This window comes from Thunnus maccoyii, chromosome 22 (genome assembly GCF_910596095.1).
Source record: "Thunnus maccoyii chromosome 22, fThuMac1.1, whole genome shotgun sequence".
Lineage (NCBI taxonomy): Eukaryota > Metazoa > Chordata > Actinopteri > Scombriformes > Scombridae > Thunnus > Thunnus maccoyii.
The window spans coordinates 6,902,585-6,929,959 of record NC_056554.1 but is presented as its reverse complement, the minus strand read 5'-3'; the positions used below and the strand labels follow the sequence as shown (position 1 = coordinate 6,929,959).

Genomic DNA, 27,375 nt, shown 5'->3' with positions numbered 1-27,375 from the left:
AAGCTCTGGTGAGAGACTATAAGAACAATTCTTCATTAGAAGACATGCAATCAAAGACACGCTGGTCACTATACACAGGCTATCTGATGATGTTATCAGTACCAAATGCTCTCTACTATCAGCTTCTCACCTGTCTCCTCACCTCTCCAAGTTTCTCCCTCTCCAAATGTGTGAGTGCATGTGTAATGTGTGTGGTTGTGTGTGTGACCTAGTGTCGCAGCCGTCATTGATCGGGCTGGAGCTGTCAATCGATCAGTCTGGCCTGTATGTGGAGATAAAGGTGTTTCTATCTCTGGACACTCCAGTTGCCAGGTGGAACTACAGAGGAGAGGTGGTCAAAAATAGAGACAGAGGGCCACATTCGGCCCTTTGAGTACATGTTTTTGGTCCGTCAAAGTGTTCCATGAGGGTATTTACTTCACTGCAATGTAACCAAATTCTAGTTTAAGAGAGATTTTTTTTTACATTGATGGAAGTTTCCGACGATAAGCAGACTACTATCGCTATCTGTGCAAACATGGGAGATGAGGAATTTAACCTCGTGGTCATTTTGAACACCAAAGATAAGAAAAACTAACTGGGACAGTCCCTAAAACAACAGATCTCATGGTGATGGTGCATAATCGGTATGCTGCTGAATACCTGATGGCTTGACACGCAAGTGAAAAGATATTTTGTACCAGATTTCAACAGATGATAATACTAACACAAGCTCTGGAAGGCAAACTGGAGTCAAACCTGTTGTGTTATACTGTATTTCTAAATTATGGAGGCCCAGTAATGGGTTTCTGTACATGTTTTGTGAATTCTGAATTTGGACAACAACAAAATCTGACAACCCCTGATATTTACAACTGAAGTGCATCTGTACAGACAATATGTATGAGATGTGGACTGTACAACAGCAGTTCAATAAAAGGAAGAAATTGTGTACACTGAGTGGATATTGGACTGGAAAAGAACATAATGGTACACCAATGTAATTAAATGTACTGTAGAAATAGATGCATGCTAAAGTTTCCAAGTGATAAATATACTATACATTTATAAGTATTAGCATTTAATATTACATAGAATAGAATATATGAAGCAAGCATTAGCCCACTCGCATAATTTCACAATATTGATATAAAGACATACAAACATATGTACATGCTCATAAACAGATGTTAAATCAGGAGATAGTTTAATGTAACTATCAGGGAGTCTGTTTTGTCGTGTCAGTTTCTTGCAGTATTTGATGTTGCTGTTCAGCATCTGTCAGTCATCGAATCAGGTATCAGCAGGTATCAGATTGCATTAATTTTCCTCCCTACTTATCAGGCCCAAATTCCTATATCATAGGGTCCTTGGGTGCAGTACAGTGCACCTATACACACATACATACACACACATACATACGGTGGCTTACTGCACTGCTGCATGCTATCTCACCTACTCATATCTAATCTGAGGGAAATACTTGTATGCTGATAATGATGCAGGGTGCAGAAGAAATATGCCCAGTGCCTCACCTCTCTTCACAAACACGCCGGGTATGAGGACTGATAGCAAAAACCGAGATCACCAGAAACCGGCGAACAAATATAGAATACAAAGAGGCATGAGGGACTTCACAGACTTCGAGAGATCTTATATTCTCTTTGTCTCTCTCTCTCTCTCTCTCTCTCTCTCTGTCTCTCCATCTCTGTCCCAGCTTCCTCCTCCTCCTCCTCCTCCTCCTCCTGGCTCTACTCGTTCCATAGTTTTTAGGGTTTTTTCTACCCGCAGATAAAAAGAAGTGAAAAGAGCATTTGCACACCTGAGTGAACAGAGCTCGCAGGTGCGTGGGAGGAGAGCTATGGGAATCAAACAGGGTCTCTCTCTCTCCCTCTCTCTCTCTCTTGCTTTGTCTATCCTGCTCACTCTCTCACTCCTGAGGGTTTTTTTTTACAGTGTTCGTGTTTGTACTGGAAACTTGCGGGCGTGAGAGAGAATGTGTATGTGTGCATGCGCATGAGTGTGTGTTGCATTCATCGCTCCAATTGTGAATGCTGAATGCTCTCGGCTCCCCCGGCTGTATTTAAAAACAACCCACAGGTTTCGGCTGACGCGACCTTTACTCGCAGATTGTTCTGTCCGATACAAACGCTTGGCCTGGCTCGCCTTGATGACCTCATCAGGTCTTCACAGCCTAACTCCAAACAAACCTTCCGAATAAACCAAAACAAACTGTGCTTGGCCATTCGCGGTCACTGCAAGTCTAGCAGAAACAATAAACAGGCCCCAGGCCAGCACAGCAGCAGAGCAGGACAAAGACATAGCAATGACAGACACACACACACATACATACACATACATACACTCTTAGAATGATGCCAAAGCATAAATGTAACCATACTTCACTAAACACAAAATCCTACTTAAGTGGCAAAGAAGGGCAAATCCTGTGACACACTGCAACAAATGAAAAGACTGGCAAGTTTCTCCTTTTGCTTAGAAAAAAAGGAGATGAAGTGTTCAATTTCACAAAGATGAAATTAATTAACGTTAGTCAAATAATCTTCAGGCACATCAAGATTTGATTTTTTAAAAAAATTATCCTGAAAACTACACACCCAGCTGGTCATTTTTTGCAGTGTACGTCCTCTACTGTATCCGCCCATGGACCGGATCACACACAATTCTCAAACCTAATTACTCTAAACACACCCGCCCAATCATCACCATCATCACTGAAATAAACAAACACACTCAGCCACAATCAGAAATCAGCCATGCAATCATAACAACCCCCCCATCACCCCCGCACACACTGCATTAAACCTCAACACACACACACACACACACAGACTCTCCATCCCCCTAATCTCCAATGTTCGCTCTGCTTCCTCGAACTCACCGATAATGTAGTAGTCGTGCAGGCTCTTGAACTCGTGGCCCCAGAGGTTTGGCGAGAACTCCTGGAACTTGATGGTGAAGCGACGTTCGCGGGTGGGCTCATCGCAGGTCAGCACGATGTTCGGAGGGCCTGTTACCTCGCAGCGGTCCGCCTGCTCCCTTGACGACACAAGGTAGAGCTTGTAGAACTCGTACTCTGGCGTGGACCTGACGGTGTCCAGCGGAGGGCAGATCAGGTCCAGCCGGTCCCCGATCTGAGGGTACAGAACGTAGCCCTTATCATCCCTGAACCTGGAAGAAGCAAGAAAAAAAAAAAAAGGAGAGAGTCAGGGGAGAGAGAATCATTAATTAAAGTCTTTTTCTTCCTGCTACAGCGATATAAACCAGTTCAGAGCCACCTGTCCTTGCTGCTGAATGAGCAACAGATGGCTCCTTTACCTCTCTTATTCATCCTACTTCTTACTTATTTTCTCTCCTTCACAGGCAACAGGTGCCTTTACTGAGGAACTGCTTTGCATTCAGCTGCACACGTTTTTACCACACAAGCTCACACATTCCCCTGTTGACCCCATGAAGTAGTTGAGGAGGAAAGAGGGGAAAATATAACCAGCAGTTGATGATCCACATAGGGAAAATAAAGCCGAAAAGGATTCGGCAATTAGAAAAGCATTAATGTTAGCTTTTTTCCTGTGAACCACCCCTCAGAAGTGACCTTCAGTTCAGATACATTTCGAGTGAGCAAAAGTGTTGGAACAGAAACGACACCAAGGTTATAATAAAAGCCTTTCACTAGACTTATTCATGACACAATTTAAGAAATGATTGATTTTGACCTATATTGGTCTTTATCAAAAAATTCTGAAATAAATTTCTTCATCCTCATGTACATTACTTGAGGCCAAAGAGAATTCAAAACAAAATAAATGTGAAGTAATGAATTAAACAGACACACATTACATTACACACACATGAACGTATGTAAATGAAAGTGAAATATTGTAAAGGGCAAAAAGAAATGTTTTATTTTATGCTAATTTTCTTACAGAACTCATTTCTTTATTTTTAGCATTGAGAGCTGAGCAGAAACAACTGTCATAACAGATCATCAGAACGACGCTGCCAACGCCAGGTCTCAGGTATGTACAGTTAATTAGTTTGCTAATTAGTTGTCTTGATGTCAGTCAGCGTCATCCGCTTTTGATATGCCTCCCTCATATCAGACGGATGCAGTTTGTTTGTTTATAGCCTAACTGACAATTTGACACCTGTCATCTATGGGAAAACCACAGCCTGAAGTCATTCTAAAGCAACAGTATGATTACATTCCACAAAAGTATGCTTGAATATGGTTTATTTTCAACGTTATCGTCATTACTTTTGCCATCAGTAAAGAGCTTTAATGTTGCATGGTCTTGAAGTTGTTAAATTGCTTTCCTGAGGAGGTTTTTGATGAAATAGTTGACATGAAAAGTGTCACACTGAAATGAATTTTGCATCAGCATAAACCCAAATTGAACAAAACCCAGTTAGAAGCCTTCACGAAGTGTTTTTTTTTCAGTATGGAGGGCTGGTGGGCTCGCTGTGGCTGCACAGCTTTCTGAGGTCTTTCCAGAGCAGAGAACATGAAACACAGCAGTCGGAGGGGCATAAACTCAACAAATGACTCAGATTCTGTCATTCCCCTCACAGCACAGGGCCATCTCTTGCTGATAAGGCCAAACACTATGAGTTATCAACTTAGCTCCTGAGGCCTGTGATGACTTTAACACTCCATGCTAGCTTGCTTGGCTAACAGTGGGAAGACAGAAAGTAGTCCGTGCACACCCATCGTGACTTTATCTCAGGTTAAAATAAATGTCACTACTGACAGAATGAGGCGAAGTGTTTATAGAGGTAAAAGCTAAAATGAAGAGGGAGATTTGCTGGATTTTCTGTACTGTTAGCATTCCCGCTGAATGTTAAGTGACACTTTGATGTGGAAGTGGGAGGAAGTAAATGCTTGTAGTGTTAAGAAGCCCACTTTTCTGTTACCTCAGACTCGTTTTCTGTTTCCAACAAATGGGAACACAAGGGAGACACAGCACTCAAACCTGCTTAATTATTCTCTCTGTTCTGCTGTCAGACAACTGTTTGACCATTAAAAAATAAACAATACATTACCCCAAAGCAGGAACACACCAAGCTATTATGTTGTATAACTGTACTGTCAAAAAAAGACAAAATAAATCCTAATGTCACATTAACAACAAGTGACAGTTTTATTTGTCCAATTACCGTAATTTCTGTCCACCTGTCTACCACAAATAGCCTAAATCAGTCATTTCTTCCACAATCCAACTTGGAAACCAACAGAAATTTATGCCAATTAAGAGTGTTAATCAGTGTAACAGATAAGTCAAATCTCCAAAAACATAAAATATATTTTCATGCAGGTTTCTCATAAGCTTCAGTTGTCCAAACTGGAGGGGTATTCCAACAATTTATTTGGTATGTACCCATATATTTTAAACTCCACCTGCCTAGTTTGTACCACAGACTTTCCATCTCCAAGCTGAAATAACCCTGATGACACCACTATAACATCATCATGGTCATTTTCTCATCATGGTCATTTTCTAAGACTAGAAATCTCTCTTCAGAGCCACAGAAGACATTATGTTTTCACAGGCTGTGTAGGGCTAACCATGACAAGTAAACTCAAAATGTGTAAAATCATTGAAGTGTCTTTTTAAAAATACAAGATAAACTTTGTCCATGAGAGGTTTTAGACACAAAAGATGCAAAACTCTCCTGCTATAAAGCTGAGAGCAAAACAGGCTTCATTTTGCTGTGTGAAGAAATCTTGCAAAGCTGAATCTTGATAGTCTTGCTATTATCAGAGCACACTTGTTTTTGTTCCCCCACATGAGTCAGATTCATTCGACTCTACATTTTCCTTCTGGTCATGCGTGTCCCCTCCTCCACGCCTCCCCACAGGGGCCCACCCCACAGTTTGAGAACCACTGGCCTAAATAAATCTCTATAGCAACAGCTCCGTGAGGCTGTACTTGGGCACAATGCTAACACCAGCATGCTAACACCAGGTATAATGTTTGCCGTGTTCGCCAGCTGAGTTTAGCACGTTAGCTTGGTAACATCAGCTAATTCATTCTAAACACAAAGTAAAGTTGAGGCTAATAGGAAGGTCATGAGTTTTGCAGTTATTTGGACATAAATAGTCATAAAAAGGATTGGATACAGACCAACATTGTCATCCACAGACCCACACTGTTAGCGTGGCTAAAAACAGACATTTTAGACATTCATTTTGGTAGCTGATATTTGACAGTATTTTTATTTTAGCTGCATGAAAACACCGCACCTGTTCTCTAAAAGCAACACTATGTGACGGGACAATAATGTGGCTTCACATGACAAATCATGAAAGCTTATAGGAGACAAAGGGATTTTATGCACCTCCTCATGTTGTACCTGCATCCTTCTGACCACATCATTGCCTTTCATGCAGGCTAAATCTACCTCTTAGCATTGCAAGCTAACAGCCTTACAACTGCCGTAAATTGAGATGTAAGCTTTATCTGGTGGTTGTTCGGCTGGCGGTGCACACCGGAGGGCAACTTGAGAATGCAGACTGAGCAGCGGAGGAGCTTTAGCTGAGGCGGGCCCAGAGGCCTGTTGGGAAGCCACTGTTCCACTTCTCATTACCGAGGTCACTCAGGGTTATCAGGTAATACTTTAGACTCGAGAGGTAGGCACTCAGCTTCACTCAACACGTACACACATAGTTCACCTTCCTGTTGGCCTCAGACAAACTGTAAACATGGCGGTAGTTCCTGAGGCTTCTGCAGCAAAGCCTAAACAGAAAAAAATCCATTCAAACACACACATATACATACATACACACACACACACACACACGCCCATACAAAGACCCTCCTGCTAAACACAAAAGGTTTGCCCAAACATATCCACCCACATCCAAACACTCAGGTTTAGTTTTCCCTAAACATGAACACTAAAACCCACCGACACACACACACATACTAACATTTACTCTTATAAAAACAAGCACCTTTTGCTTCCTGCATGACGCATTCTGTGAGTGGTATCTGATGGTACCCTGAGTCACAGTCGAGCTGCATTGCAGAATGGCAGAGCAAACACACACGCATACACACACACGGAGGATGGTGTGAGTGTTGAGGTAAAATGCCACTGGGCAGGTGCAGTGCTCGAAAAAGAAAGAAAGAAAGAAAGACGCGGAAAGCAGTGAAGCCGGAGAGGGAGGGGAGTGGAAAATGGTAAAAAAAAAATAATAAAAAAATACCGAACATGTCAGGCAAGCTATGTAGCAACAACAAAGAAATGTGGTGAACAAGCAGAAAGGAAACAGAGACAGAGGGAAAACACTGCACAGAAGGAAAAGACCTGCAAATATAACATGGAAGAGGAGGAGGGACAGACAGACAAAGACAAATGGGAGAAGGGAAAATACAGACAGAAAGATAGAAACTGACAATGAATTCTGGCACATTCCTGTGACAGAACTCAATTTTCTGATAGGCTCCATGTTCAGGGTGTCAGATTTGCAGAGTTAACCCAGGTTAACCTAGTGTGTGTATGTACCGTAGACAAGATGAGGTAGGGAGACCTTGTCCCAATCTAATCATGTGGTAAAGCAGGAAAAATGGTATGTATTTATCTCAGAATTCACACTTTTCCCTCTCCTCTGTGTGACACCCTACGTGTCAGCAAACCTGAACTGCATTCAAACAGCCAGTATGCTGATATACGATCACTCACACACCTTTTTTTTTTTCTCTGTACCTGGAGGTATTAAATCCACCTTCAAGTCTAGTCTAAAAGTGCAGGACAGGATGTGAGCCTTGTGAATGGCACAGTCTGTGAGGTTGTAAAACTCTTGAGGTTGAAATGCAGAAGACAGGAGGGAGAGCTGAAGAGCAAGAGGAAAAAGTGAAGTGAGGTGAACTTATAAACAATTTTATAGAACCTATCTGTGACCACATCTAAATAAATCCTCCCATTCAGACAGCCCTGAGCAACTTTACATTTTCCCTTTTCTTTTTGGCCACATCTCACTCTGAGAGAGACACTCTCTCTGTCTCTGAGTGTCTGTAGTTTCCTTTTTTTTCTTCTCTATCCTCCCCTCACTTTCCCTCACCTCTTTTGCTGTCCACTCGCCCCTCTCTCTCTCCTTCCCTTTTTCTCAGCCGTTAACAATAGAACCATTCATGTGGCCACACTTTGAAACATGGCGTGGGGGGTTGGAGGGGGCCAGAGGTGACAACGAGGGGGGAGAAGAGATGGAGGGAGTGGGAGGAGGCTTTCCTCTCTTTTCTTCTCCGGAGCTCTTTTATGAGGGCAGAAACATCATTTTCTCAAACCAAGCGTCGCCCCGCCGCGACCCCCGAGCTGAGCTGAGAAGACTCATGTGTCAGTCTCCCTGACCTCCCCTCACCCTCCACTCCTCCTCAACCTGCCCCTCCACTTTTACCCATGCAGTTGGCATAAATGTGTACAACATATCACTTTTAAAGATTTACACCTCTAAGACACAATTTGTTATCAATATCCAATTTCTAATAAAAATGTAAAAACTCCGAAATTTGAGATGATGTAGTTATGTGAAAAGCCTGCAATGGTATCTGATAACACTGCTTATGTGTGAGCTCTATATGTGTGTGTGTGAGTGCCTCTCTTTCTCTTGTCCATCTGCATGTTGTCTGCTGTTGTACCTGCTTTAGGCGGCGTATTGGACAGTTCGAACATTTCCAAGATTCCACAGCGGCAACTCGAGCCGCGTCCGGACCAAAGCCGGGCACACAGGTGCAGCCAGCAGGGGAGACAAGGGAGGGTGTGTGTGTGTGTGTGTGTGTGTGTGCGTACGTCTGTGCGAACATGAGAATATGAAGTTGAGGCGGGGGTGAGGGAGGGCAGACGAGTGTGAGCGCAGAGTCCATGAGCGAGAAACCCGAAAATGAGGATACTGAGATGGAGAGAATGAGGCGAGAGACAAAAGAGAGAGGTGAGATTCACAGTGATAGAGCATGAAAACAAACACATAAGGACAAAGGGAGAGCAAGAAGTTGGACAGATTGCAAGAGCGCAAACTGTGGAAAAATAAAGTCTTGCACAAAAAAAAGAATAAAAAAACAGAGGGAGTGAGAAGAATAGGGAGAGGGAAGGACACTGAAGTTGGCAGAGAGCACAAAATAAACTAAAATGAAATCAGTGTGGAGGATTTACTCGAAACTCCACATCAACTTTGACCTTCCCTCATCCGCTATGGGGGTTGTGTCCTTGAACTAACCACAACCTGGTGTGAGCGGGAAGCCAAGGAGAGACAGCAAAGGACCAATCTATTAGGGAATAATAAACGACGGCAGTATTCGGTTCTGTGGCGGGGCAGATTTATGGCGGGCCCTGCGCATAAAGCTGTCCGCACTAATCTCATGGTATACACAGTGTAATCACACACACAGGGGCCCTGAGTGCTCCCCCCCCGCCCCTTCTTTTAATGTACACACGCTGTCAGACGCACGGCAGGGGAACACGCGCACTAAAGAGTAGCAAACCGATCGGCTACGGGAGAAATACATACTCTATAGGACAAGCATGCATGCACACACACTCGCTGAGCTGCAACACCTGCAGGCCATCTAGTAGCTGTCTAAAGTAAATCCGCTGGGTCTCATTTGCAGGAGTGGTGCTTTCCAAAGAATGCCACAATGAGCAAACACACTCACACACTCACACACACACAGAGCGGAAAACGTCCATTTTGAACATGTCATTTAAGCCCGTATATAATCTTTAAAGCTCACTTCTGATGAAACAAATGAAAATTTCCACCAATTTAGAAACATAATTAACTTTATTCCAACGCGCTTTCATTTTCTTTAATGAATTTCTGAACAAACAAGTATAAAAGTCTTAGTTCTAGCATAAAGAAAATGATTCAAGAGATTTGGATATGGAAAATTATCTCACTCTACTGACAGACTGTTTTACCTACTTCAAGAAAAATATTATTTCAAGCCTCAGCACTGGATTAAATCACTTGCTATGATGGAGATTTTTCTCAGAGCACCCACACAGCTAGGGGACTGCAGCAGCTATCATTTTCCACTGTTCTGCTGTAGCAATCACTACCCCTATATACTGTGCAGCCAAGATCACCAGCTATATATATATATATATATATATATATATAATCTAAAACACATGGTCAGGAGTACATAAAACACATGAACACCAATTCATCTAATGCACAATCTGTCTTTGACACAATATTTGCAGGAACAGCAGCTCTATCAAAATGACCTGTTCGCTCTGCTTGTCTCACCTACATTATCCCCCTGCTGCTTCATCTGATGGCTTTAAAATAAAACATTCAGGAGCTTTTAAATTTTACTTGTGTCGGGTGCTTTCATCTTGACCTCATCTTTGATCGGTTCCGTAATCGAAAAGGATTTTTTTTTTTTCCAGTGCTTGTAAAAGCCTCATTTGCATGTTGAACTTGTGAGGCCACACATCAAAAAATGCTATTATCATCTGAGGTTCATGTTTTTACATACTTATACAGTCATATATTAGGCTGAGAGCATGCAATTGTGCATTAAAAACCCATAAAGCACCTTGGATTCCTGCTAGTTTCTCTTACATCTGTAACAGTCAAGTTAAAGGAAATTATCTCATTTTCTGATACATATTTGTCATCCTAAACTGTTCTAGGAATTAATAATCAATGATCATAATTTAGTTATTTGAAATCCAGCATCATCTGACAGGACCTTTAGCATGCAGACGCTGCAGCTCTGCCTCCATCAGCGCGCAGGGCAGACAGACGGTTTTAAAATATCCATAATCATTATTACTGTCTTCATTAAAGAACCATATACCCTGGAGAAGAGCTGCAGAAGTGGTCTTTGACTGTGTGTATAGAGCTAGATAGAGACACATTTGTACGAGATAGAAGGAGACAGAGAAGGGGAAAGAGAGAGCTATAATGTAAATTGATGAGTTTGAGTCTCTCTAGAAGGCATGGCCCAGATACCTCCGAACATTTCTATTATGGATGGAATGGTGAAATGGATGTGAGCTCGACGAGGAGAGGAAGAGAGAGCAAGAAAGTTTCCATCCAAGAACTTTTGTTTTGTAAATCATCATCTGTGTTGATGGAAAAATAGGACAAAAAGATCAAATTTTGATTGGCTTTTTTAAAAAAAAAAAAATATATTTCAACAAGCTTATCCTCTTCAACCCCTCTGTCCAACTGGTGGGTCAGTAAAACACAAAATTCAACCAACTCACAGAACCTTAATTTATATTCTGGTGGAGATCTCAAAGTTGGCAAAGATACCAAATAAATGTGTATAAAATGATGCACAAAACATCCTGAATATTTCCATTTGGATGGAGAAACGCAGCCAAAAACAACAGGAGTCTCCAATAAAAAGCTTCTATGTTACTGTCAGACAGAATGGATTGCATTATCCAACCTTAAAGCAATAATATGTAACTTTTCTGCATTAAAATGTCCAAAAACAACTAGACCTATGTTATATATTTTGTTCAGTTGTGTACTTGTATTATCCCAAATGTTTCTAACAATTTTCAAACCCAGAGAAATCCGTAATTTTAATCAAAGTAATGGTCCATTTCATTTGGTTGCCTGTCAATGGCATCATACCCCTCTACCAAGAGTATACAAGTTGATATGCTGGTGTTGTGGTTGTCCACCAGAAACACTCATAAATTGACTTTTATTCAGTCTTAAGCCACATTTTTAGATCTTGGTTGTTTTTAACTGTAGCTTTTAACAAGATGAAGGATTTTAGTCGTCGAACATCTGGATCTTAAGGTGTCAGAGAAACAAGCTGAGCTAACGTTAGCAGCGACTAGGCTAGCAGCCCCTCCTGGACATCCTATGTCCGCTGAACAGCATTGGAGAAACACAGATTTTTAACGTGCTTTAATCCCTGTGTACGTTTGTTTTGAAAAGGAGGAGACCTCTCAGCTCCCGGTAAAAACCTCCTGAAAGATCAACACTGAAGGAATCCTAACCAGGAGAAGCTGGTTGTTTAACAATGTAGACAACTACTCCCATGATCCCACGCTACTTCGCAACGTCCTCAAACTCTTGTCTTCTGTTATTGTTTTGATTGAGAGAGACCCCTAGCGGCAGAAATGACATATTGTGTGTTTAAAGCTACCCAAACGGATATAAAAAGTGAAGAACTGGGTGTTGAGGGGTTAAACAGAAAATAAAGAGAGAGATAAGCCAACTATGAAGAGCAGTGTTAACAAGGAGAGAGGAGCACAAGGTTGATGTAAAGTCAGCGAGCACTGGAAAGCCCTCAGGAATGTTGGTGGTGAGAAACGACAACGGCGGTAATAGTTTCCATATGGTGAGGGAGGCAGGGAGGGAGGGAAGGAGAAAGAGAGAGGGGGATGAGAGGAAAAGAGGTGTGAAGGGAGACGTTGATGAGGCTAAGGAGGGAGAGAAAGAGAAAGAGATGGGAGGTGGCAGTCAGCGGGTAGGGATGCAGAGCCTTGTTTGAATAGTTAGTTGGCATCGTGGGACTCTGAAGGTAACTGCGTCCTTGTCATAACACACACACACACACACTCACACTCTTCCTCCTGTCCGGAGGCGGTCCAGAATGCTGCAGCGTCTGTGTCACATCCAGTACTTATCACACCCAGCGTAACCACGGAGACACGGGATGGAGGCACACTGGATGCCTTGGCATTTGCAAAGAGCACGTACACACACAGACAGACACACACTGAGTTTGTCGCTCTGGTAAACACACACACACACACCCTTCATCTCCCTTGCTGCTGTGCTCCTGCTGCGTTCAATACATTCCATACGGTACAATGCAGCAGATGAGCGTATCACATTAAGTTGAAACTTGTAGCTTCAACATAAAGAGAAACTAGAACTAACTAACCAACTATTGAGAAAGACTTCTTCTCCTCTTTGAACAAAGCTGAACAGCGCAGCCATATTCAGGTCACAGAAACTTTTCTCAAGCAAACATCTCCCTCTTTCTTTGTCGTCATCTCGTTCTCATTTGCATCCTTGTTCCTGTTTTTTTTTTTCATGTTTCTGCTCCTCCATCTCCAGCTCAGAACTTTTGTTCACGGCTTCTTTTGACTCCTCCAAACATTCGCCAGAAGTGAGCTCAAGACACTGCTCTAAATTCCGTCTCGTGTCTCTCACCGAGCCTCCCCCTTGCTCTCGTTTCTCACTTCCCCACCTCTGTATACCTTTCCTCCTTCCCATCTCTCTTCTCTCTCCAGCTGACCATATGGCACCACAGTTGTTCACAGCTCTTCTTTGATTTCAATTTGCTGAAAAACTTTTTAGCAGTGCAGAAATGGAATAGGGCCTAATGCAAAAACAAGCAGACATAATTACATGTTCATTTACAATGCATAAAATCCAAAGTATGCTTCCCTTGGGGCATTTAAGGAACATTTTCAAATGTACTTATTTTAACTAATTTAGTATTATATTAATGCATTTCCATGCCTGAAACAAATAATATATAATATTTTCACTACCGATTAGTTTATTTTAATCAATATAATGGTGGTATATAGTGACACATGCTCAACAAAATTTCCTAGAGCCCAATGTCACATCTTAACATCTTAAAATGTCTGATTTTCAAGTCAAAATCCCAAGATCTACAAGCTGCAAATTTTCACATTTCAGAAGCTGGAACCAGCAAATGTTGGCCATTTTCATCTTGACAAATGACGTAAAAGAATAATCAGTTATGAAAACTGCTGTCTGTTCCTCCTGTTGGAAACTGTTGCGGGCTAAATCATGACAGTTTTCCTACATCAATATTTTGTAATTTTCAAAAATGTCAGCTAATTTTGGTAGCGTTTCGTGCTTCCGAATATGACGACATGCAAAAACCAGCAGCCACAAAGCCACAGCAGATTTAGTGTCCAAAGCCATTTGCTATTGTTCCACAATGAAACCAAACCAATCCTCTGGATGGTCATGCAAACCTAAAATGATACTTCCTCCCTCATCGCTACAATATACCCAATTTCTTTCTTTTTCTGTCCTCACTCCTAAACCCTTTCAAACCACCATTTCTTCCTGCTTCTGTATCTCTTTTCCTCTCACCGGCCCTCCCTCCCGCCACCTCCCTTTTCTCCCCGTTTTCAGCATGTACTCTGGATGATTTGCGGCAGTCTGGATTGGTCCCATTAAGGTGGTCTAGTGGAGGTGTGTGGTGATAGAGCACTGCAGGTTCTGACAGCTCTCTCTGCATGTGTGTATGTGTGTATATATATATATGTGTGTGTGTGTTAGAAAGAGAGGGAGAGATTGAGAGGACTCCCCGGTCCACAAATGGATACACCTACGCATGCATACCCCTCCAAACAGGCTGAAGGAGACCCTTGAGACACACACACACATGCTACAGACCCCCTAAAACTCCCAGTGAGGTCTTTAGTGCTTAAGTATATAGCTTATGATGACATATAGACACACATATATTGATAGTAGCAACTGGTGTTTATGCCTGGTGTAGGAAAACTTTTTGAGCTTCGACTCATTCACTCCAACCACCTCACTAATTTAATTAGGTCACCCAGGGCTCTGGAGGAATGAAGGTTATAATGCATGCAGTGGCTTCTCATTCCCATTCTTAATGCCACACACACACACACACACACACACACACACACACACACACACACACACACACACACACACACACACACACAAAGAAAGAGAACCATCCAATAGTCGTCCCTCTGGGAGTGAAGAAGTGAGGTGAGACGCTGACCTGCCACAGTGTGGGTCACCTACATTTCCAAAGCTCCCTCTATGTGTGTGTATGTGTGTTTGAGTGTATCCACATGCGTTCATGCATGTAGGCGTTCTCCCTTGGGTCCCCTCTCCCCATTTGTGACCTGTGAGGGGCAGTTCTATGTGTGTGTGGAGGCTCAACTGTGCTCCGGTGAGGGCACAGGGTGCAGAGAGTCTGAAACTTTAGCCAAAGGCGACTCAACTTAAGCCCAGTCAGGCCACGGTGTCAGGAGAGCAGTGTAATCCATAGGGGGCCCCTAGGGGCCACCAAGCATGCAGGGCTCTTGGGAAGTTTTTTTTTTTTTTACCAAGCTGCTGAACGTGTGAGTGAAAAAGCAAACAAGTAGTGCGTCCATGTTTACTTGTGTGTGAACATCTATCTACAACTTTGGACTTTCAAGGATAAGGCTGGCAATATATTTTTCTAACAAATCCCTTAAAAATATGAATTGAACAATGCGTTAGTCCTAGCCTTTACTCATCCCCAAGTTCATTTGTTCCTACTGAAGATGTAAATCCTTAAAAATGGGTCACAAATATATAGTTTCTTCAGAAATTTCCTAAAAGAGCTGGACACCATACTTTTTAGCAAACGTTACTCAAACTGGAGATAATAGTGCTTTTGTTGGGAACTATATTCAGCTGTGGATGAACACACATTTAGTGCCTTAGTGTGTATTTAAAGTGTATGTGGGATTGATTAAAAAAGACTACAGTGCCCATGTTTATAGTAATGAGGGAACATTTGAACCAGTGCAACAGTGTGGTTTACTGATGTGTTTGTAATAGTTTTTGGACATCAGTGGAGCTCTTTGGCAAAGATGAATAAGATATTAGATTTATAGTTACTGGTTAGAGCACCAATTCATTGTTGGTTTTGGTCTTTTCATGGGATTCTGCTGACAATAGGAAAAATAGAGAATATCACCATTGTTGTTCTTTCAAAGTGATAAAATTTTATTAAAAGTTATGTCATTCTAGGGTCGCTGTTTTAAAAGTTTGAGCAAAAGTCAAGGAATAAAACAAGAAATAGCAAGATGTTTAGGTTGAAGATGAGGTTAGTTTATCTTAAGGCAATCAATACACTCAAAGACTGTCTTCATAAGGATATAGGTCCAAGGATATGTATGTGTTTGTGGTGTGTATCCCAACAGGGTCCTTGTGTATCTGCAGCAGTGCTTAATCCACCATTTGAAATGGGAACCTGGCTTCCATTCACCCACAGGCTCCGTGCAGCGCTACCCGACTCCCAGACTCTCAGCTACTTTGACTCCAGTGGAACGCATCTTGAAGCGATTTGAGGCTCAAACCCTCCGCTGCTCCCTCTCTTTTTTTTTTTTTTCTCTCCCTTCTCTTTGGCTCTCCAAACCTCCAGTCCACCCAAATGCCTCCTCCCGTTCTCGGCTGAAGGAAGCTTTAAGGGCTTAGGAGAAAGCGCTGGAGTGGCAGTCCCGGCTCGACCCAGGGGTTGTGGAGCCCCCGCGGTAAAATCAACAGTTAGCCTGCTGCAAGAGCAGAGTCCGAAAAGTCAGGGATGGAAGGAAGAGTCCGTGAAAGTAGGACAGACAGGGTCTAGGGCTATAGCTGACGGCTGCCTCAATTGCAAACAGACACACATAAGTGCAATCACACACACACACACACACACACACATGCCCGCACACAAACATGCTGAAAGTGAAAGCCTCCAGGTCATCAAAAATCCTATTCACTCCCGTCAGGATATTGAAGTGTGTCATGCCAATATTTCAGTGCTGATAGCTTTGCCAGAATGTGTGTGTGTGTGAGTGTGAAAGTGCATGGCGGTGTGTGGGTGTGTGCTTGAGCACGTCCGTGTGCGTACCTCGCCACTTCTCTCCCACTTTATTTTCTAAAGAGTGGCTTTTTCAAAAGTCGCCTGGGTATTTTCAAGGGGCCTGTCTAATTCATGCAGGTGAAGTGTTTTAAAGTTCCATTCCCCGGTTTACCTGCGGGGCCTGAAGAACACACAACAGAGGTGTTGAAATAACACCTCCTCCCCTCCTCCCCTTCTCCCTCACTCCACTTTTATCACAATCATCCTTCACTTTCCTCCTGTCCCTCCACACCTGCCTCCTCTCGCTGCACTCCCTCTCTTTCTTCCCGTCTTTTTCTTATCCCTCGTTCCCTTCCCTGCTCCTTCACTCCCCCACCTCCCTCCTACTCTCTTTTTTACCTCATCCATCCCTCATCCTCTCTCTCTCTCTCTCTTTCTCTCTGCCTCTCATAGTGTTTGAAGCAGAGTGTTTGTCTCTAGGGCTGGATGATTGACAGCTGAGAGAGAGCCAGGCAGCTCTCTGGTGACAGATAAGGACTTTGGCTCTATTACTCACTGGGTCCCACAGACACACACACACACACATATAAACTCTCACCCATCCACCCACACGCACATGGATTCATTTACTTACATGCGCAGACACGCACACACACAGAAACACACACTCCGGGTCCCATGCTGCTCCACAGTTCGGCAGGGAGCAGACAAACCTATTTGCATTAGGAAGCAGCGTGTAAAATAAATAAAGAATCGGATGAATCGAGGAATAAATAGACAGGAGGCACGGCTGGGGATGAGTATGACTGATTTGCAGTGTGTGTGTGTGTGTGTGTGTTCGTGTGTGTGTATTTGTGTGTGTGTGCTCTCATTTTCAACCTCTGGGCTCCCGAGTGGGGAGAGCGGCAGTGCAGCAAAAGAAACACCCTGCACACCCTGTTGAACACACACAAACACAAACACACAGACAGTCAAATATACATGAAAAGATTCTACAAAGCCTAAATCATTATGGTAATGAAAAATGAAAGGGTCTAAAAATACTGGTTTATTCCTCCCTTTGTTTCGGGGGAACTCCGGAGAGACCACTGGCTGACAATGAGAGAGAGACAGAGTGAGATGGAGGAAGAGAAGGAAAGAGAAATAGGTTTTCCTCCTATCGGCTTTTCCGTGAACATCTCCCTCTACAGCCACCCAAATCTCTGGATTGCAATACTCTCCCTTTCTTCAAAGAGAGAAATTGGATTGAGTGCAACTGGTTCAAATTGGGTGCATGTTTATGTTCTTGGCAGAAAAAAAAAAAAAAAAAAACCTCGGTGACTTGTTGATTGACAGCTGAAAGTGAGAGGAGGATGGTGAGAGGAGATGCAGCCGGCGCATAAACAGGTGCGACATCAGATACAGAGAAGAGAAACAGAACAAGAGCAGGAAAAGAGAGCAAACATGGAATTACAGAAAAACACGGAGCTTTCAGTACTTACGTAAGTTTGTGCAAGAGTGAAAAATAGGCTGAAAAAGGAGAGAAAAATAAAAGGGAAACTGAAATGCAGAACAGGGAGAAGAGAGTGATGAAGAGACAGAAGGGTGGATAAAAGACTGCGAGATGTCATGCTGAGGTACAGGTGCGTGTGTCAGGGAGTCGTAGGAGAGAAAACGGAGGGAGAGAAAGAAAAAAAAAAAAGATCAGTGAGGAATAATTAGGCCGACCCCCGGCAGAGGAGTCTGGCAGGTGAAAGGACGAATGGGGGGAAAAGCGAGGAGAAAGATGGATGGATGTTAGAGAGATGAAGAAGGGACGGGTTGAAGGCAAGGACGCCGTGACATAGCAGGGAAAAGGGGGGAAAAAAGAAAAGGAAAGGCTAAGGCATGACTAAAGAGGTGGCATGCTCAGCGTGAGAGAAAGAAGGAAGAAAGGAGAGGAGGGCAGCCCGGAGGACAGAGGTTTAAAAGTGAGAGGAGAAAAAAAAAAAAAAAGCGGAGAAAGAGGCGGAGGAGGAGGTGACAGAGACAGACGCAGAGCATGAAAATGGCCTTTGTCATCCCCTCTCAAACACAGAGCCGGAAGACAAAGGGAGCGTGAGCGCAAGCGAAAGGGAGAGCTGCTTTTTCCAGCATCTCTTAGATGACAATAGCTATTTGTCTCCTCATCAGAAAGAGGAGAGAGGAGAAAGTACAGAACACACTGTTCTTCATGTCTCTTCCTCCTCACTCGCTTCTCATCTCCGTCCTCTTCAATGTCGATTTTCCACCCGCCCTCCCCCATTATCTCCCTCTGTCCATCCCGCAGATGCACAAATACCCTTAAACGCAGTCTCTCTATAAATAGCTCTAAATCTCTGTTACTGGGAGTCTGGGGCAGAGGAGGGACCTCCCCACCCTATCCCTACTATTTGAGGTTAGAGGTCAAGGGTCACGCTTGAGTGCTGATGGTGCATCCAGGCAGACAAAGCAGATTAACACACACACACACATGCAGGGTGAGCAATGGTATGTCACCCCTCTAAACCCCCTCGCAGCTTGTTCCCAAGCCTCCATCTCATTGGGCGAGATAGTATCATATGTTGCAAGCTGCACCAATGAGAGGTCAAGGCCTCAATTGTGCATGCGGTCAGCGGTCAAACCACCTCTTGCCACGGGCGCTGATGACACTGCAGAGTTAGTATTCATAGCGAACAAATTGCAGATAAACACTGTGCGTCATTTGTGGCTTGATTCTTGTTTTGTTCCGTGCATTCTTCTGCATCTCAAACCATCATGTTTGCCGTTTAGTGAATCTGTCAATTCACCAAACGCACTTTTCTCTTTCAGACCACACTTAAATGTAGCACAGCTGGGAAATGACTCGCCGATCCTGACAGTGCTGGTGCCATGCTCCGCTCACTGATCTATAAGATCAACTCAGTTAAGTCTCTAAACTCAATGAGAATCAGAAGAATGTTATCAGGGCAGAGTTTAACTCTAAATTAATTTCATTTAGTCATCTCGTCTGACCCCGTACTGGCAGAGAATTTAAAGATGAGATTAAAAAATTGCTTAATATGCAAACTCAGTTTGTGTTATCGGCTTAAATAATGTCATATTTTATACCTCCTCAGTGAGATATGGTCTTCCCTTTTCCACCTGGAACCTTTGCTTCAAGGATAGACTTTCTGACTACAAGAATGCAAACGTGTTCTAACATTAAAATGCTATAATAGTAGGGCTGCAACTATCTATTATTATTATTATTATTGTTATTATCAGTCAATCTTTCAATTATATGTTCTGATTTAACAATGAAATGTTTATGCTGTAAAATGTCAGAACACTGAAAAGCTTCAAATTGCTCTTTTTGTCCAACCAACAGTCCAAATTCCCAAAATACTCCATTGTGAATGATATAAAATTGACAAAAGTAGAACACACTCACTTTTCAGAAGCTGAGCCATTGGACTTGATAAATGACTGAAATGATTTGCAGATTAATTTTCTGACTAATTAATTAATCTGCTAAATGTTTCAGAGTCATATTAGATTTTAAATTGGAATGCTAGTTGGGTTGGCAGGGCCTAAACCTAACCCAATAATTCACTTCAAAGCTGCAAAGTCTTTTTCTTCCTCCTCATCTTTTTCTTTTTTTCTTTTTGTCATAATGTGCAGTTTTGTATGTCTTGAAATACCCTGCAATCTCCATCTGATCAAGTCATTTCTGTCAAAACTGAATCACGAACACCTTATTGTCTTACAAAAAAGGGAGAAAAATCGGCCTGTGAATTTTTTCCCTTTGACGTTTGCTTTGACTTATTCCACAATGACCCATTAAGGAGGTTACTGTTTCCAGTAAAAGTCAACTTTTTAAAAACATTTCTGCAGACATGAATGTCTGTATCTTGTAACAAAAAGAAGTTCACTGCACTATACAATTATAAAAAAAATTAATGTTGATTTAAGGAAATTCCTGAATCAAGTTGCTTTTTATTGGAAACAGTTACATATAGTATATATAATACTGGTATATTTATTTGTGTGTTTAAGAAAACAAGACTTTCAGGGCTCAACAGGCAAAAATGACATGATAAGTACGTTTTTTTGCACCGTAAAAGTGTAAAAAACATTCTACTCAAGACAGAATGTAGAACAACAACAGATCAGTTTTGATGTCCCTCCCTTCACTGTTGAGCTGTGTGAGGTCCTCCTTCTGATCTGGCATCAGTGGGCAGTCCTGCCAGTGTGTTTAGAAGTGTTAAATGCCCCCCTGACCTGATGCAGTCTGTTATTAGACCTACCGAATGCCAGGCCTGCTAACTCATACTGGCATCAGCGCCCACGCCTTGCAGCACACACACACACACACACACACCGGTCAGATACACAAACTCACATGTGCAAACACTTAGAGGCAAACATGTTGCACAGACACACACACACGCACACCCGACAGGCACGCAGCGGAGGGTGAATAGCCAGTGATCCTCCTCCTCTTTCCACCTTATCAGTGAGTTGCGTTCCGCCTTAGCCGTGCATACTGTACAGTCATTAATCATGATTCTCATTAATTATCTATGCACCCGGCTGGCTAATTAACACATCAGCTCAAGCAGAACTAATGCTGCATGCTAGTTCACCTCCCACTCACACCCAACACTCCCCAACCCACACACACACACACACACACACACACACCCTACAAACCAACTCCAACCCTGTTTCACCCAAACTTCAGATCCTGTCAGCTGCAAAGAGAAAACAGACTAGCTAGAAAAAAAGCTTTAATGTGACAATGTGGTTGGAGGACGCACCAATAGCGGCAGATTAAAGGGAAATTCTGCTATCAGTCTGTGATGTTTAATGTCTTGTGTTGTAATTTGTGTCTTTGGTTAACCCATATTTACCCTTCTTCTTGTGTCAGCTTAAGTTAGTAGTTTCCTATAGTCCATTTCTCAGCATGTATTTCGACAGCCGCTAATGAATGGCTATAAAACTGGAGTTGTCACTATGTGCAGGTGGGGAACGCAACAGTGCTAGCATTAGCAAAAGCATAGCATGAGTATGAATTAAAAGTCGGGACAAAAACTTAGAAATCCACTAGCAACCCTGTTTCCCCTCTTACAACTGACTTTAGCATAGTGAGCTGCTATGAGAACGCATAAAGGCCCAATAATACCAGCAATTAAAATATTCATTTGTGAGGACAAAGTAAAACCTGACTTCAACTTTTGTGAGGCACAAGTTTGCACCTTGACCTTTACAAAACTGTCTTGACAGTGCCAACCCTTTAAGGAACAAAGAGCCTGAACAGGCCAAAACAGAAGTAAGCTATCATAGCTTATTAGCTGCGCTGCGTCATCTACTTTTATATAACCTTGTTCTGCCAGAGTATAAAACTGCTTCACAACAGAGACATAGTGCACACAGTTATGAGACAGAAGTTTATTTCTTGTTTATTCTACGCATGCAATATGTGCCTTGAATTTTCCTGGCCGGCTAGCAGGGTAACAGTTATCCTCCCATCTATTTTGCCAGAGGAACTTGACCGCGCCAATTTCTAGTATGGCCAGGGCTTAAAGCAGCACAGCACATACAAATTCATATTAGGACGGCTATTTAAGATTATTTTCACTACCGATTAATCTGTTAATTATTTTTATTAATCTTTTAGTCTATAAAATGTAACAAAATCAATGCCTATTACAATTTCCCAGAGTGCAAGGTGGTGTCTTCAAATTTCTTTCTTCTTTTTTCTTTTTTTTAAATCAAACTAACAGTTCAAAACCCAAAGATATAAAAAAAAATCTTATAAAAACAGGAAAAAAAAGCAAATTGTCACATTTTAGAAGCTGGAATCAGTAAATGTATGCATTCTGCTTGAGAAATGATGATTTATCAGTTATCTTACAGGTTGTTGTGCAATGTTCTGTCACTTGACATGCATCCCATGTGCATCTTTGCAGTGTACATGAGGCCCTGTTGTTCTTGTATCCTAATAACGTCAGGCCTATTCATTCTAATTCAAATATTTGTGATTTCTGATATTACCACATGTGAATCCCACCAATGAGACATTACATTTGTCACTTGCTGAAGAATTCCAAACAAGGAAGATGCGAGGAGAGGGACACTACAGTAATTGAACTGGATTGGAATCTCTGCAGCCTTTACTTTGTGGGAAGTGCAATGTTTAACCACCTCACACAAATCTCTATAAATCACTCATTCGAATTTGGTCATTAGTGATAAGTCATTCATGGTTAGAGAATATAAGACACATGGGAACGAGCAGTGAGATGAATTCCAACAGACGCCATACAGAGTACAGTTGAGCCACATCCTGCTGGGATATCTGGCCTCTCCATGTGGTTTATATGCTGGTCCAGCTTCCATAGTATTTACTCCCTTTAATCTCCCATGAGGCCTTGGGGTAGAGTAGGAAATGTGCCTGGGGGTAAAACGGAGGGTAATTCACACTCAGACATGGAATTATAATGTTTCCATGCATGAAGCCTCTGAATAATTTACAGCATTCAATGGCTTAACATTCCTCATCCTGCGAATATGCATACACACACACACACACACACACACACACACACACACACATGTATACACAGACACATGTATACACACACACACACACAGGTCTGGAGCCGCTCAGGCTGTGGTGCAGATTTAGTCATCGCCCTCGCCTCACCAATCTCTCACGGGTGCATCACTAAATACAGCCCCCCTCATCTCATTCTTCCTGACAGGCTGTGCAGCATATAATTATGTCCCCCCTGAAACCAGGGCAGTAATCTCACACACTTGTCTGGCCATTATTATGGAGGCTCTGGCTTTTCTCTGCCCACATCCTCCCTTCCCTCCACCTCTCTCATCCAGCACTTGTTCTTTCAGCTGAGCTCTGATTTCTCTATCTCCACTTCTTCATATCTCTCTCTTTCTCTCTCTCTGTATAGGCCAAAAGCCTGAATGAGAGAAAGAATGAGAGAGAGGGAGCGAGAAAGAGGCGCTCTGACATTAACGAGATTGCTCGTTAAGAAAGGGAGGGAGGGGGAGAAGGAGAGAGGAAGGGAGGTGGAAAATGGAGTGGCAGTAATTGGGAGGTTTTTGAAAAGAAGAGAAAGAAAAGACAGAATTAGGTTTCCATCCAGGGGCCTGTCTGAAAGTGTGCGTGTGGGTGAGGCAGATACAGAGGGGACTAAATATAAGGTGAGAGAATGACTTGTTGGATTTCTCAAGAGGTGCTAAAGGTCAGACACACCTATCAATCAGGTTCATACAAAAGGTCTGGGTCTGGTTCACCCCCCTACTCCCTCCCTGCCGTGCTGCTCCCTCCATCTTTCTTCGGAGACAAAGAAACACTTTACAGTAACAGGCTTCTGGAGACTATTTCCTCCCAGTGCTTGTAGCTGCTGCACTGTCAGCAGGCCCATTACAGAAATGCATTTCATTGGCATTTCACTTCTCGTTGGGCAGGACGGCTAGAGTGCTGCTTCACAGCACCAGACACATCCTGCCGGGATAGTTCGGTTTATAGCAACATAAAGAAGTGTCGACTTTTCTCTCTGTGCGGATAAAAATATTTACTCTTTCTCCAACATACTAAGCCTCAAGGAGTGATGTACAGTATCTCTTTTGCAAGTGTATTTTCTTTTTGAGGAACTAAAACTTTTTTGGCTCATAATACTTCCTAATACATTTATGGAAACTGATATCTTAGTGTCTGAATGAGCGAACCACCCCAAATATGCCTGTGTGTGGCTGAAAGCATGTGGCTTTGCATTTCTTAATGTGGAAATATGTGCCAATACATGTGTGTATGGATGTTTGTGTGTGTGTGTGTATGTGTGTGTAAGTCTGTGTAATCCCTCGCTATGGGACGCCCTCCCTTCTTCCTGTGCCAGATGAGGAGATATTCTGCCAAACTCAACGGGCAAGTGGGCTGCCAACTGCGAACATACACTCTCAACCACACACCGAAATCATACACTGGCATGTGATGCATGCATATAGGACACAAAGAGACGTGTGTGTGTGTGCGCAGAAAAACACACACACGCACACACATTCTCTTGGCTGGGTGTGGGCAGGTTTATTCTAGTCTATAGGTCTGGAAGAAATGTTTGGGGGATTAGAGAGAGAGCCCACAGAGAGGTTGATGGAGAAGCTACAGGAGGGACGGAAGGATGGAGATGAAGAGAGAAGGAGGGAGGAGGAGAAGGGAAGGAAAAAAAAGATAAAATAAATGAAAGAAAGTGAGGCAAAGATAGACAGAAATTAGAGCGAGGGGCTTGATGACGGAGGAATAAAAGCAGGCCAAGCTGTCGGTATGAAACAGTTAACTCCATGGTTTATACAGCAGGATGGATTATCTACCTCTCTGTTTCTCCCCCCTCCTGCTCCAATCTCTCCATTGTGCGCCACTATAGAGCTCTATGGAAGCAGCAGTGGAGGGGGGGATTGAAAGAAATTCCCTCTCTTTCTCTTTCTCCGGCTAAATTAATAATATGAAGCTCTCTATCCCTCTCAGTCTGCTTTATCCTTTTATGCGCCCCCCCTGCCCCCCCTCCCCTCTGCTTTATCTCAGAGTATTCCTTGATTCTATTATTCCCTTGGCTGTATGCTTGAGTTATAGGAGTATATGCTGGTGTGTGTGTGTGCATTCAAAGCAAGCTTGACAGGGTGCACACCAAACTGAGCATGAGAAGTTTTTTTTTTTTTTTTTTTGCTGGTGAGAGACTGCAGGGTATGAAAGAGAGAACGAGCGAGAAGTAGCAAGAGATAGATACAAGTGTGACAAAGGGAAAGCAATGGGTGAGAGGGAGAGGGTGGGAGAGAGAGGTAAGGGGAGAGTGGGGGTAAGGAGAGAAGCGAGAGAGAGAGAAAGTGACGTACAAAGACGGAGGTGTGATGAGACCAAATGGATCAGAGTCACACTTTCTTAGAAAAAGGTATGACACGTTCTCGTCTTTTACCTTTTCTTTTTTCATTCCCTCCCTCTTTTTTCCTCCTTTCTTTCTTCATCTCTGCTCTGTCTTTCCTCCTCCCTTGCATTTCATTCACATGAGGTGTTTGTGGGCAGGGATCATGCGCAAGAATTATTAAATTTAGGGTACAAATGAATCATTTGTAATAGAAAATATTAATAGTCCTTCATGTGCACAAATGACCTGCTACCTTCTGCGCAGACCATTTATGGACAGAAAATTCTGGAGGTGCTAACTGAAATCTAAGCTCCATCCAGCAGCTTTTTGACCGACATATTGTACCTCACACCTCCTCTCACCTCTCGCCTTTCACCTCTCGCGGCTTGTTTGAGCAGGAAACAGGACTTTTTTGGCCGACACTACCGTTTTTCCATGGGCGCAGGTTACACTGCTTTATAGGGGATAGCCTTGCCAAGCCGTGCGTTCCTACTACGATAAACTTCTTTTACCTTTTAATGGTAATAGCTTGGATGGTGGCGGTTTCCCACAGCTTAGCTTGGCGCGAGGGTCCTCACCCTATCAAAACACAGCAATACAGTACTTCACACCTTCTCTCACCTCTCTTGTGGCCTGTTTGAGCAGGAAACAGGACTATTTTTGCCCAACAATTACAATAACTACACCACAAGCCCCTTTATTCATGTAAAAGTGGCAGTACAATACAGTAACAGCACTCACTTGGACAAAAATCTAACAAAATGGTACTACATGAGTAGTGGTTCAAGCACAGCTCCTCACCCTTCTTTCTCATTTCTTTCCTCTCTCCCTCCGCATCTCTCTCCTGCCAGTGGATGTCTTTAATCGCAGCGTCAATCAGAGTTCGACGTGCGAAAGAGAATGAAGCTTAATCCAATATGAGATACACGAGATAATACAGCTGTTAAAACCATCAGCTGCCTGCTAGATAACAATCCTGTCACCCACATTAAGTCTCTCTCTCTCTCTTTCCCCTTTCTCCCTCACTTTCACTCTTCGCCGTTGTCTAATCTCGCTCTCTTAATGGTAAAATGAATGGTTGTTAAATCTCAGCATCTCTCCATCTGGTTTTTTTTTTCCAAATTGAAGTCTGTTTGCATCATAGTCTCCTTCAGGGTTATTATAGTTAACAAGAAGTCTAAATTTAGCCATGAAAAACACTTTTGGATAAACTGAAATGAGATTTAAAATTATGGAACAAAAAAGTAAATCAAATCTGAAGACTTTTGGCCTGTGACAAAATGAAATAAAATAATAAAAATGCTATTATTTAGCCAAAGAACCCTTAAATAACTGATCCAAAAGAAAACGAGTAAAGTTATTGGGTAGTTTTTACGTGCCTGAATACCTTTAAAATACTAAAACTTACATTAAGAGAGGCTAAAACTGAACTTTAATAAAAGATCAAGGTAATGCCAATTTGAAATTAAACAGACCTTTAATTAAAAGTTGCTGTGAAACTGTAAAAGCTTTGACCTTTCCATTTCTTTTCCATTGGTAACCAGAGGACAAATCTACATTTCTGCCTTGCAGGGTTGACTGCTGGATGTTGGATTAAAGCAGTAAGATTACTCACAGGATTGGAGCAGATTAACCAGTTAACATCCTGCAAAAAACCATGACCTACTGGCCGAACTGGTCAGATGATCTCTGAGCAGGGAAAGAGAGATAGTGTATGCAAACGAGTGACTTTAAAAACAAAAAGGAGACATCGAGGGATAAAAAACAGGAACACAGGTGGGCGAACCGGTTAAAGGAGGTGAAGAGTGAAAGCTAGTCTGAGCCCTGACAGACGTTTAAACTAAACAGACATTTAACAGGCAGATAGATGGAGAGATAGTCGGCCAGGGAGAATGGTGGAATTAATGGAGGGTGACTGCGGGAGGAGGGGC

At 42.7% G+C, this 27,375-nt stretch overlaps 1 protein-coding gene across 2 annotated transcripts in view; it reads right to left on the bottom strand.

The window, feature by feature from the left end:
* efnb3b (ephrin-B3b) overlaps nucleotides 1–27,375 on the bottom strand; it is a 79,437-nt gene that overhangs the window by 36,974 nt on the left and 15,088 nt on the right. Inside the window, exons 1-2 of one of the 2 annotated variants that reach the window (XM_042401459.1) lie at nucleotides 6,953–7,003; nucleotides 2,882–3,171 (exon numbers count right to left, since the gene is read on the bottom strand). In XM_042401459.1, coding sequence (XP_042257393.1) covers nucleotides 2,882–3,171; nucleotides 6,953–6,975 — 313 coding nt within the window. In that variant the 5' untranslated portion in view covers nucleotides 6,976–7,003. Of the gene's footprint in view, nucleotides 1–2,881; nucleotides 3,172–6,952; nucleotides 7,004–27,375 lie in introns of those variants that run through there. The other variant, XM_042401458.1, reaches the window with a different exon arrangement.